This window comes from Thunnus thynnus, chromosome 4 (assembly GCF_963924715.1).
Source record: "Thunnus thynnus chromosome 4, fThuThy2.1, whole genome shotgun sequence".
In the NCBI taxonomy this organism is placed as follows: Eukaryota; Metazoa; Chordata; class Actinopteri; order Scombriformes; family Scombridae; genus Thunnus; species Thunnus thynnus.
Window position 1 is genome coordinate 32,469,929 of NC_089520.1, and position 13,387 is coordinate 32,483,315.

General features: G+C 39.5%; 1 protein-coding gene across 2 annotated transcripts in view; it reads left to right on the forward strand.

The window, feature by feature from the left end:
• cdk18 (cyclin dependent kinase 18) overlaps positions 1-13,387 on the forward strand; it is a 50,417-nt gene that overhangs the window by 14,644 nt on the left and 22,386 nt on the right. The window contains exons 1-2 of one of the 2 annotated variants that reach the window (XM_067588376.1): positions 636-765; positions 7,316-7,451. In XM_067588376.1, coding sequence (XP_067444477.1) covers positions 7,334-7,451 — 118 coding nt within the window. In that variant the 5' untranslated portion in view covers positions 636-765; positions 7,316-7,333. Of the gene's footprint in view, positions 1-635; positions 766-7,315; positions 7,452-13,387 lie in introns of those variants that run through there. The other variant, XM_067588375.1, reaches the window with a different exon arrangement.

Sequence of the window (13,387 nt, forward strand, 5' to 3'; positions counted from 1 at the left end):
AGAGGGTGGGGGGGGGGGGCAGCAGAGAAAGACAAACAGAGATCAAAGAGGAGCAGGGGGGAACAAAAAGAAAGAGGTGAGTTGTCACTGTAGAAACATGATTGTGTCCAGGGAAGATCACAGCTACAGACAAACTGAGATTTGTTGGCACCTCACTCAGAGCAGATGCACTAGTGAGATTGAGTGTGTGTATATGTGTGTGTGTGTGAGAGAGAGAGAGAGAGAGAGAGTGTGTAGTCAGACAGTGTCACACAACCTAAAGACCAACTTCCTCCCTTTGATGGAGTAGCTCTGAGAGTGATGCCAGATACTCCTGATTGGCTGCAAGCACCCAGACCCCAAAATTGTACCCTTCTCCAAACAGAGGAGTCTGTTGTCCACAAGATAAATGGAGCACACCGCCAGTCACACACACACACACACACACACACACACACACACACACACACACACACACACACACACACACTGGTCGCAATCAGGAATTTTCTCACTCACGACCCATGCAATTAAATTGTTCAACAGGGCAAATGAGAGAGTAGAGTGAATAAAGAGAGGCCCCCAATCAGAGTGGGGGGCCCTTGCATTTTTCTGTGTCCTGTTTAGAAAAGAGACTTTAGATTATTTTTCAAACATCAGGCCAGAGCGACAGACGAGAGGCGAAGCAGAGAAGAGAAAACAAGGGAGGACAAGAAGAGAATATCATCAAGTTGAACTCAGCAGTCTTCTCTGGGTGACACACTTTGAACATGTTGCACCAGAACTGTGAGTACAGATGGGCAGAACAATAGGAAAACGAAATTAGAAAGACTTCTTTGAAAGATGCTTTGTGGACTGTGGATAAATTCCTGGTTATGACTTATATTCAAGAAAGGCTGACTGTACACTCAAAGTTGCTACACTTTGAGTAATTTCTCAGCAACAAATATTTGGGAAAGGAGCTATTTTAGATATGAATGTGGGTCTTGGGTTCTTACTGCACCCATCCGAGGCCACAAGGAAAGCTTCTATTGGTTTTCCTTCCGTATTAATATTTACATTTGGAACATTTCACTGAAGCTCTCATTCAGGGAAGCCTTAAGTGTGTAGGTGAAGTGCCATACTAAAATAAGCTTGAAGAGGAAATCACTAGGAATTTTGTTGTGTTTTATTATATAGTCTCCAACTTCTCTGAACACCACTTTTCAATCACAGTGTGTTTTGATGAAATTAAAGTTTATAGGTGGCATTCTCTTCTGTCTGAGTTTAGCTGTGACAGGTTTTATTTGCTCATAACTACCAGGTTCTTCTTTTGTTTATTCCAAACAAAGACACGAATGGTAAAAATGTAATTGTACTGCAGGTTTTTTAAGATGTCAATTGTCATGAACTGGGTGTAGACAAAACATTGTGTTGCATTTGGTGCCTTATACACTATAATTGTTAGCAAATGCTCTGTATGTATATATGATAATATATAACATACAGAGATATAACATAACAGATAATACAGATGCAACTTGTGGCTACACTGGCAAGAGTCTAACATGTAGCTGATGATTCCTGTGTACTTTTACTTAAAGAGTAACTGCTGCGACCCAGTGGTTTAGCCACTGTTGTTTTAGTGACATATGCAGATTTTTATGACACTTTGGCTGATGTTATGTTGCTGCTGTTTGACCTGTATATGAAACATGCAGACGGTATGCCTCTCCTCTTCCCCTACCATGTACCACTCCTCACCGACTTGCTGCTGTGTGCCACATGAAACCTTTATGCCACTGTCCACCAGCTTTATGTTCCACTGATATATACCACTTCTCATATTAAATTAATAAAAAACAAATGAATAAAAATTACATTTCAACATCATGCCCATCTGCCATACTGCTAACTTTAATGGTCAAACTTTGTCCAAGGCTATGCATGATGTTTGCTGTTAGTTCATCACAGCAGTGACTGTTGTCTACAGTAAGTCGTTATGATGTTATGGCATGAAACCTAAGTTTTACACAGTAACTGCCAGTGGACAATGGCATATCTGCCAGATCTGCTTCAAAGGGGACATATTATGCGTTTTGTGATTTTCTGTTGTTTATATACGGTCAAAGTTCCAACACTTGAGGTTAATGTATACAGAAATGCTCCCTGCAAGTCAAAAGCCAGGGATTCAACCTGGCCTGAAAGCTTTTTTTCTACTTTGCGGCGAGCTGACATCAGCTCGTCATGCATGCCCATAAATGGCTGTCTGTTCCGTAGCCTTTGTTGCTAATGGTTGTTGCTGAGGTTTTTCCATGTGTTGTTTGCGTTGTCAAACAACACATGCGGTATCTTCCACTGAAAGATACCACTCCCTAGAGTGATACACTGTTTATAAGTTACAGACATATCATAATAAGCAGTGGCATATGTCAAAAACAAATGATATGCCAGTGGGAATTGGTATATGACAGTGGAACATGAGTGACATACCGTTTATAAGTGCCACAAAGTGGTAGAATGGGAGCGGCATACGGAAAACCAACAGTGACATCCCACTCAGAATCGATACAAACCATCAGAACAAGAGTGGCATACCATCAGCCACTTTTCAATCTCTGGGTCACTCGTAGGTTGGGTGTCTGAAATTGATTACAAAAAAATGATCCTCTTTGCCTTTCCAGCTAATGGCACCCTGACCAAACACCTAGATCACCTATGCCTGAAAATGGCCCTGATAGCGACTCATATCATAACAGGAGCTGATCACAGACACAATGCAATACAGATAAGCTGCTTTGATACAAGCATTTAACAAATATTGCAGATCAGTGTGGTGTGAAGTTATAAAATATCACATTCCAAATTGCAATAGGTTTCATTCAAAGGGGCCAAATGCGTAGGCCACAAAAGTGTCTTATTCCCTTCATTTGGTCATGGCCAACCACAATTTGTGGTCATAATACCTTAAAAGGATAGTTTATTTTTCAACATAAGGTGGTATGATTACTCACTGGAAGTCATATTGATGCATGGACATGAATCTAGGCCACAGGTCTTGTGAACAGTGGAACTTGAACATGTGAGACAGAAATGAACAGCAGCAAGTGGAAAACTAAAACAACACAGTGCTCAAAAAGGCTTTTTATATCTTGAGAGTGTTTTTAATGCGTGAGAGGTGACTCATCACGTCATGTAAACAAATCTGAACTATCCTTAAAAAAAAAAGATGAATCCTCTGATGTATCTATTTTCTAGTGTAAGATGTTTTCCAGGATGAGAAAGATATTAATAGTGTGATGCAGCAATTGCAACAGCTACAAGATGTTCCTGTCTATGAAATCATAAAGCCAGAACACTTAGTTGACTGAAAGCACTGTGAAAAAAATACAGTACAGCCACAAGTGTAGGAAGCATTGAAAATGTGGGTGGGACAATCTAACAGAGGGTCTGGGGGGTCCTCTCCAAAGATTTTTTTAACAGAGTAGATGTCATTTGCTGTATTCTGGTGCCTTTTAACAGGTGGTTTGATACTTTTATCTGGCTATGCTGGCATGAGAAAAACAGAAATTGATTCAATGACTAATTCAGAGCCATCTTTAATAATAACCACTCATTGTTTATTTAACTTTGATTGTCAGTATTTGATTGAGTCATTTCATAACAAAGGCATCAACATAACAACCATCTGCCACCTTTCATAAAAAGCAATAGTCTTGAATTCATAAGTGGCATAGCTTTGAGTAGCGTGTTTGAGCAAATCCGTCAAGTTAGCTGAATAACATCATAAAAGCTTTGTGGGACAGGCCCTCATATATACTATTTTGGCTAAAAATACATATTTGCTAACATTTCAAATAGCAAATAACTTAAAATCCAACACACAGAACCGCAAAATCTCATGAAATATTGAAATGAATGTGACACAATTAATCACCAATTTAAGGGGTTAATGCTTTTTGCTGTTCATGACCTCACACAATTACCAGGTGCCAAGTTGTATCAACAATATAATAGTGGCTCTGCAGTAACAGTGTAAAGATTTAAAGATGATGAAAAATAAAATATATAGCTATAGCTCCTCCCTGCATTGGTACCTCCTTCACTGTTCTCATTAGTCCCCTTCTTCACTTTTTGTGTCCTTGCTTACTTCACTTGCTCCTTCTTTACCTCATCGTTTCATCCCTTTCTTTCTCTCCTTCTCTTTTAGTCTCATTTGCCATCTCAATCTCCTCTTCCCTGTCATTTTTCCCTTCTTCACACCTATATAGTATACTTTCTTTGCTCAAGGCTTCCTTTCTTCCATCCTTGTACCCTGAATAACTTCCTTGTTTCCCTTATTTATTTAATTTCCATTCTCCTTTTTTGCCTATCTTAACTCAGCTACCTGGCATCTGGGCATTAATGACTACCCAGCGTTGGTGGTGCTGTGTCAACTACAGTGTACTTTTGTTTTTTTGTACCCCTGTATGAAATGTTCTTCAGGTACCCACTAGCTACAGTATATAGTTCTAACCTTTGGGGACACTGGGGAAGTCTGTCTTTACAAAGACCTCCTCACAGATTCTCAGAGGGAAAAGCAGCAGCCAGAACCACAAACACACCACCACTTTATCCAGCCTAGTAGTATTGATTTCTCTCTGTACACTAAGCTTCTTTCCAACTAAATTCTTAACCCCTTAATCTGTCTTATATCTGATAGCTTTTTATTATTCAAGCTTTATAGGCTTCCATGATATTGTTGGAATTGTACATTTTGTCTGACATTTAGCCATAAATGCCTATTGATTTCCATGGTTTTATATTTATTCTGGCCAGTTTTGGGTTACTTTCCAACTAAGCAGCTCTTTTATCATGTAGTGATGACAGTCAGGCTATCCATATAAGCCCTAGTGAGCAGAAAGAAAACTCCTGTCGCACTGCAGTAAATTACTGCTACTAAGACATCAGTATGTGTTTGAAATAGATGTTAAATGCACTTTTACTCTCATGATGTGCTTCTGAGCCACAAGCATTTTCCAGGTCCAGAAGTATAAAGACGAGGTCTCTGTTGCTGCCTCAGCTGCTCATTGAACACAACTGTATGTTTTTAACACCACAAAAAGGCTGGTGTTCCCACTCTTTAGCAGTGCTGTGGCAGTTACTCTCTTGCGCTACCAAGAGCATGTTTCCCTCTCCAATCCAAGAGTCGCATGAGCTGAATTTGATTGATTTCTAAAGACTTCCGCTTTTTGGAATTAGAAATCCCTCTTTTCTCTGTACTGATCTGGGGATTACTTGCTTCCATCTTCGCCTTTTGAGCTGCTTCCTCTCCTCCACTCAATTTATGGCTGCCACCCACACTTCTTTGGTTCTGAGAATCCCTTTGTTATTTTCTCTTAAGTCTGCTTTTGTGCAAATCTTTCTTTATATCTTTCATCTCTATAAATGAAAGTATATAATTAGTTTAGTGCTTTAATCTGATTTCATAGTAAATGAACTTTTCCCCTTTAAACACTGTCTAAACCTAAAAGGATTTTTTAAATAAAATAGTACCTTTCACTGATTATTATTCAAAGTGTTATCAAGGAATTCCTTGGGTGAACAAAAAAATATCTTTGTCAACTAAAACTACAGCTGGCTGTGCCGCTTCCTGGTTTCTAGTTTCAGAGTTGACCAAGGCCATGAAAACAATAATTTTATAACCCTTCCCATTTTTCATCCAGACTTTGTCAGAGCACACAATAGCTATGTGACATTATAGCTGATATGACACACAAAAGGTAGCAAGTAACATTAAAAATTAAAGTAACATTAACAAGTTAAGAGCACAGAAGCTTGTTTATTCTATATATCATATTAGTAATGTCTGCATGAAGGTCTGCCTGTTTGCCATCAAATATACCAGGCACAAGATATATGCCGATGTCTTATGTTCCAGAAACTTACATTAGATACCTGCAGTGTTGACATGCAAACATTCAATCACAAGAAACTACTGTATATGTCAACACAGGATTCAACACAGTATCATGAATAAAAGACATAACTTTTTTTTTCTCTAAAAAAGTTATAAGCGTAACCATGTCATGCATTTTCACACATCAAACTAATCACCAAAGTATTGATCACTCTGAAAAATGCATGAAATATTCAATAAACAGCCATAAACACACAATAACAGAGTGAGCTGTCTTACCATAAAACAGATGTTTCCTCCTCACCAGTGTCTGTGCAAAACTCTCCACCACCTCACTAAAATCAAGGGCTCTGACCTGATTGCAACATGCTAATAGCTAATTATGCACTCTAAGCTAAGAGGGAGGTTTCCTTCTTCAGACACTGAACATTTTCCACACCTTACTTTAGCGATTTATGTAGTTTAAGGCACAAAAACAACTCCTCATGATGATCTCTCTATAAGCTCATGATTTTCAATAACTGGTAAACCAGAGATTAACTGTATATTAAAATCTCTATTCTCTAATTACTCAACACTGCAGTAACTGTTGTATTGCTGTATGGTGTTGGTCAGAAGGTCACTACTGCCAGTGGCTGTTATAATAAGATAGCTGGGACGAGTTATTATCATTGTATGACGTGGCTGCACCCAGTCACTTTGTGTGTGTGTGTTGAGTAGGTTTGTGTGTATTTTTATACATGTATTGACCATGTGTACATGGCATGTTCCTGATTGGGCTCAGGCAATCATACGACCTGCACTGTGCAGGTATTGCAATAGGCAGGGTAATCTGACAACACACTCGGAGACTGTAATTCCGATGGGTTATTGAGGTTTAAAAATAACAGGAGGGAATGTGGAGTCTTGCTGCAATTGAATCCACCACATCTTTTAGCCTTTCATAATAATGAGCAGAAACACACACACACACACAGATGCACATACACAAATCCATGACAGTAAAGCAATCTTAGAGACCCCATGACGGCGGTCTCTGCAGCACACAGAACAGAGGAAAAGGAAGAGAACAAAAAGATGAGTGGAAAAAAGAGCAGGAGAGCGACAACTAACTAGTAGGGCTGACTGTGATTGCGTAACCTACTGAGGGAGCAGAGAAGAGAGAGCATATTGATCAGCTGCTTTCCTGATGCTTTCTACCTCATTATCAGATGACAGAAGATTTTCTTTGGTCAAGCTGCACATAAAGATCCATCACAGCTCATCATACGCTCTGGCAAAGTGTGTTAAACTTTCAGTTTCTTCGATTTATGTACCACAGTATATGTTTTGTTCAAATGACCTTTTACTTTCGTACATTTATGTAAGTAGGAGCACACATGGATGGATTGATTTTATACGTGTTGGTCAATGTCTCTGTTGTCATTGTAATGACTCTGTGTGTCTTTCCTCCTCCAGACTCTGCTCCTCAGCACCATGAACAAGATGAAGAACTTTAAGAGGCGTTTCTCTCTTTCTGTTCCTCGCACTGAGACCATTGAGGAGAATGAGTTCACCGAGCAGATCAACCAGCTCAACATTCGACACACTCAGGGTACGTTACCCATTCTCTGTCTCTTGGTAGAGCCTCATTCAGCAGTGGGTCACCTGTTCAAAACCTTAAAACTAACCCTCCCTGAGGGTCTCTGTCAGGGTCCAAAATCTCATAATTTCCTCCCGACTCTAATACCAGACAGAACATTAATATTGGACAGTTCTGCAAAATCCAAGATTAAGTTGAATGACATTTTTTAGCATTCAATATCAATGTTTTTGAAGTTTAAATATGAAAATTGTGTGCACGGCGAGTACAATCTTTAAGGTCTGGTTACAGTTAAAGCAGTACTAATTCATAATTTTATATTAGCAATGGATTCAATGACTATTTGTAATGTGAAAGGGGTCTCACCTCTCTCATCTCTGTTTCCATAGCAGCAAGCAGCTGTTTTCAATGAAAAGGCTCTGATAAACCCACTGTACACTACCTGTCTAACAGCACCTATCATCAGACAGGCAAAAGTTACCTGGTATAGGATAACATAACATAGTGGGGCATTTAACAGCTAAAGAGCCACAAATCTGCCTCAGACGTTGTTGGAGACCAAACTAGAGCTAAAAGAAGAGTGAATAACATAACTTAAAATGAATACTTATGTTTTTCCATGTCTGTTGGATGTGTGAAAAAGCAACTGCTAACATGTTCACCACAACAACCTCAGAAGGTCATATGTTAATGTTGTGTTTTCTGCTTGTTCCACTGCCCCCAAATTGAAAAAAACAAAATCAATTAATGCTGATTTACACATCTTGGTCAAAGTTACAGAAAATGTGATAATGGTAAAAAAAACTGCCAAACTTCCTTGTAGATCAGAGATGGAAGGGAACGTCTGTCTCCAGTAGGAAAGCACTTATTTCTGCCTAGCTATATGAACAGCACACTGCTTCTTACTTTGGTACTGAACATTGGCATTGGATTCAAATTGTGCACTGCTATGTCATCCATAATTAAGGTAATTTCAGACTTGCCTTGTTTGGTCCAATTGAATTGGACCGCGGTTCAATTTTCCCCTCAGTGCGATATGTTTGGGCAGGTCTGAACACAGCAATTGTACTTGGGTGCTGACCAAAACAACCATACTGAGACCCTTTAGAGGATGTGGTCTCAGGCTGTTCTCACTGAAAACGAAATGTGATCCTACCTCACTCTGACCCAACTACAAGACTCATTTTGGTTTGCTTGTATTTTTCTTTGTGTCAAAACAAACTTTGAAAATGCCCTTAATTCCAAGGGATACTGGACCTGTCCAAACATACTACAGTGAAGTCAGTGAGTGTAATCATTAGCTCAAACCTTAACCACCGATATGTAACTGTTAAACCAGCCAAATTTCTCCACTGTCAACTATTAGAGCTCTGTTGGTTCTGTAGGTCGCCACGTAAAACCATTTTAAACCATTTTAACCATTCATTATATGTAATTAAGACCCTGAGCTCTTCTACCTCCTTGTGTCTTTTGGTCTCTGTGTGAATGAATGGCTCATGTCTAATAATAGAGCAGAAGCTGAAATCTTGTTCTGGCTTTTAATGCCAAATACAAAAGCCTTCCAGCCTTAGTTCTTTCCTTCCGTGTCTGTAGCAGACCCTCACAGATTAACTGGGTTTTTTCCGGCTACGACTGGTACCACCGGCGCTGAGCCACAGGGGATCAGGAGGCTTCAAAGGGAAACAAAGTTTATGGTGGGACAAGTAGGGGTAGATAAAACAAAGGACCTGAATTCAGAATTTGTTTTTTGAATGTGTCTGCTTTATTATGTAGAGTTTGAATTAATGTCAAGATAGTACAAAAAGATGGGATAACAAAGTTGTGAAAGCTACCAGGAGGGTTAACACTTTCATCCTACACCTTGTCTTCACTGTTTGTGGTTCCTGGCTACATGCTATAGGCTAAGTGATGGGAAATAAAACTTTGATTTGTGAATTTATGTTAATGCACAAGCATTACAATGTAAGCATGATGTACTGTAATCCAGTGGTTTCATCAGACCTGCTTGTGTGTTACCGCTCAAGTCAAATAATCAAAATCAGGCAACTAAAGCTTCTGCTTCCTGTGTGAACACAGAGTACAGTTAAGTGAGGTTGTTGTTAAGCTGCTTGATGGAGAGAAGCAGCTGGATATGTAGTTTAACCCCCAGAGTACATCACCCCCACCCCCACAGAGTCTGCATCACTGTCTGCTCCTGAAGGTCAGGAAAGAGGGACCCAGACAGACAGACAGAAAGAGTGGAAAATGACAAAGAAATGGAGATAAATAACTCAGTGAGGAAGCAAAGAGACACAGAGAGACAGTGTTTGACCCAAATCCAACAGCCGTCTGATATTTACACTCCTCTCATACCTTTTGTCGTTCATCTTTCTATCTTGCTCTCCTCCCTCCTATGTGAGGATGAAGGATTATGTCATGTTCCCACAGTGTTATCCACAACATTTACTGCTGTTTATGGACATTATCTGCAGGGATTTAATCATCACATGGCCAAAATATTCTGTTAGCAAGAAAAAAATTCACATATGGTGCATTTTCCAATGGATATCAAGGTCAGTGTGTTGTATGTTAAAGGAATAGTTCAACATTACTCTTAAAGGCTTTCTTGCTGACTGACAACGTGAAGATGGTACCACTCATATGTTCTGTGCACGTCAGCTTAGTTTAGCAGCCTGGCACTCTCCAAAACTCCTCCAAACCTCAAAGATTAACAAGTTTTATCTTGTTTAATTAATCTGAACACAAACAGAAATGTAAAAGCAACAATTTTTGGTCTTAGAGGAGGTTAAGTGCGATAATTATTTCTTGCAACAGCTAGGAACAGTGACTTCCAAGAATCCTATTGTTACCATGAGTTTGCTAGGCTACCAGCAGAGATGCTGCACAGAAATGCTGGGCAGATAAACTCTGATTCATAAAGAAACAGTAAAACTCCCACTAAAACTGTAAATTGTACTTTTGACATTACTGTTTTTGCATAGATACACGCTGACAAGTCAGCTTTAGAGATGCAAGTAACTAGGCGTATTTTTGAACTTTGAACAGAGCCAGACTAGCTCTTTCTTCCTGCTTCCACTCTTTATGCTAAGCTAATCACCACCTAGCTCTAGCTTCACACTTAACGCACACACATGAGAGTGGTATCTATGTCATCTCACTCATGGCAAGAAAGAAAATAAGCACATTTCCCAAAATGTTTTTTTCTTTAATGAGCTTCTTATTACTTAAGATCTTGTAAATGTGTCAGTTACTTGTATGTAATGTTATCACAAAATGACCTCTCAATCATGTCAGACTGTTGAATTGGAGAGGAATCCACAAATTAAAGTTCTTTCAGCCTCCATAACAGGTCTATCAAGACTAACAAGTACTTTTGCATTGTAATATTATTATTATTGCTACGTTACTCCACAAATCCTATTGAAGATAGAGCTCATGCTCAGGTGAGTTTAACTACTTCAGTCCTATCAGATTATTGGATTCTCTAATATTGTTTTTCTCATTTAAACACGTGAGCAGCTGGCTCAAACCGACAAAGACAAAGAAAGTCAATCAGTCTCAGATCACTGAGCACAATGAACTCATTCTCATCCCCTAAGGATGCACATACACACAAATACACAATAGAGTAACACGTGAACATGAACACCAATTCTGTTTTCATTGCACTGGCTCCCTGTCTCCTTCAGGGTTGACTTCAAAGTCCTGCTACTCACATACAAATCCATTAACGGACATGCGCCTCCCTACCTACAGGAACTGACCACACCACAAACCTCCACCCACACCCTCAGATCTGCCCCCAGTCGCCTACCGAGCTCTGCACCATGGGGGATCGAGCCTTCTGCTCTGCTGCACCACGCTTGTGGAACAGCCCTCAGGGCAGCACAGACCCTAGACTCTTTTAAAACAGGCTTAAAAACCTTTTTATTCAGGAAGGCTTTTTCATCTTAACTCTTGTTATTTTCTTCAAATGATGTTATATGTTAATGCTGTAGCTCTTTGAGATTCACTGTGAATGAAAAGTGCGGTACAGATTAAATGCATCATTATTATTATTATTATTATTAGACACGCACACATCTTTCTTATGTTTAGTCTGGTGAGATATTCTACATCTATTTAGACAAACACAGGTATACACTCTGAGCTTCAAAAGAAATAGTGCTTATGTGTATGTGTGTGTATAGGTGTGTGTATTTCTGAGTCAGTGTCCTAAGGGATAGCCAGGACTCACTGCCTGACTACCTGCTAATATTTCACATTAAGTAGAATCCCCTCATTCACTCTACATATATTAGTCCATTTAAAGCTGTTTTGCTGAGCTCCCATAGTTCATGCTAATGTAATGTTGAGAGTAATCACATAAGCCACTGTGACATGTCAGCTCTCTGATGAGAATTTCTTCTTGATCAGATTTAAATCTATCTGTCTGCAAAAGTTGTGCTGCAAGTGATAAATCTTAATTAAAGGAATAACAAATACGTTGTTCAAGTCAGTTGATTTAAATCAGTTCTATGTGACAGTGAGTTGGTCACTCTTTACTTGATTATTCACCTCATCAGATGTCTTCAAATGATCAAACTCCCTTGGCACACACATTTCACAAAGTCACAAAGCCTTTTTATCACCAAGCAGGTGAGATTTCCTTATCTTGGTTATGTTGACTGGCTGTTGTCCAAGGTACACTGCCATTTGCTTTTACTGGAAACTGAAACACCATTAGCCACCCTTCCCCTCAACCTGCTTGACCACCTGATAAATGTAGCTATGTCAGAGTGAAAGCTACCCATTAGCGAAAACTAACATTTACATATACAGTATACATTACTACCTTAAAAGGTTGGTAAGGCTAACATTTTATCTATTTTTTCATGGCCACCTAATCAATGTAAATCCATTTTCACTCTCCTTTTAGAAATTTTGGTCTTGACCAGCTCCTGAGGGAAATAATTAGCTCTTAAAGGTGCAGTGTTTAGGATTTAGTGGCATCTAGTGTTGAGTTTGCAGATTACAACAAACTGAATACCCCTCCGTCTCCCCTTCTAAGCATGCAGGAGAACCTATGGTGGCTGCAAAACTCGCAAAAAATGCAAAAGGCCCTCTCTAGAGTCAGTGTTTGGTTTGTCCATTCTGGGCTACTGTAGAAACATGGCAGTGCAACATGGTGGCCTCCATGGAAGAGGACCTGCTTCCTATGTAGATATAAAGGGCTCATTCTAAGGTAACGAAAACATGATTCTTATTTTCAAGTGATTATACACTAATTAAAACATACTCATGAATATTATATTCCATTTCTGCCAAGTCTGTTCCGCTAGATGCCGCTAAATTTTACACACTGTAGCTTTAAGCTGCTAAATGCATCACTATATTCACCAGCTAATTGCTAACTTTGTGTTTCTGCCCTTTGCTGCCCTGTGCTGAAAACTACTGCCTGTTGTTGCTGGAAATTAGGTTGATGAGAACTGAGACCGAACCAAAACAGTAAAGTTGTGGGTGGTAATACCAAAACAATAAACTGAAAGACCATAAAACACTCTGTAGAGGTAAGGCGAACTGTCGGGTCGGTGATAATTCTCATATATTTGACCCATTGGTCATATAAAAATATGAATTAGTGTTAGGGTTGCGGACCACCTGCTGCAGTGGTCGTTCTTAACACCCTTGCTTGCTATTATTATCATTAGTAATATTTCTATATTATTGCTATTGTTGTGCTTCTCTGTGTCTCTCTCTCAACCCAACCAGTAAAGGCAGATGGCCGCCCACCTAGGGCCCAGTTCTGCTTGAGTTTTCTTCCCATTAAAGGGGAGTTTTTCCTTGCCGTTGCTCATGGGGGAATGTTGGGTCTGGGTGTAAAATAAAGAGTACAGTCTAGAACTGCTCTATGTGAAAAAAGCCCCAAGATAACTTCTTTTGTGGCATTGTTTGGTGCTATATAAATA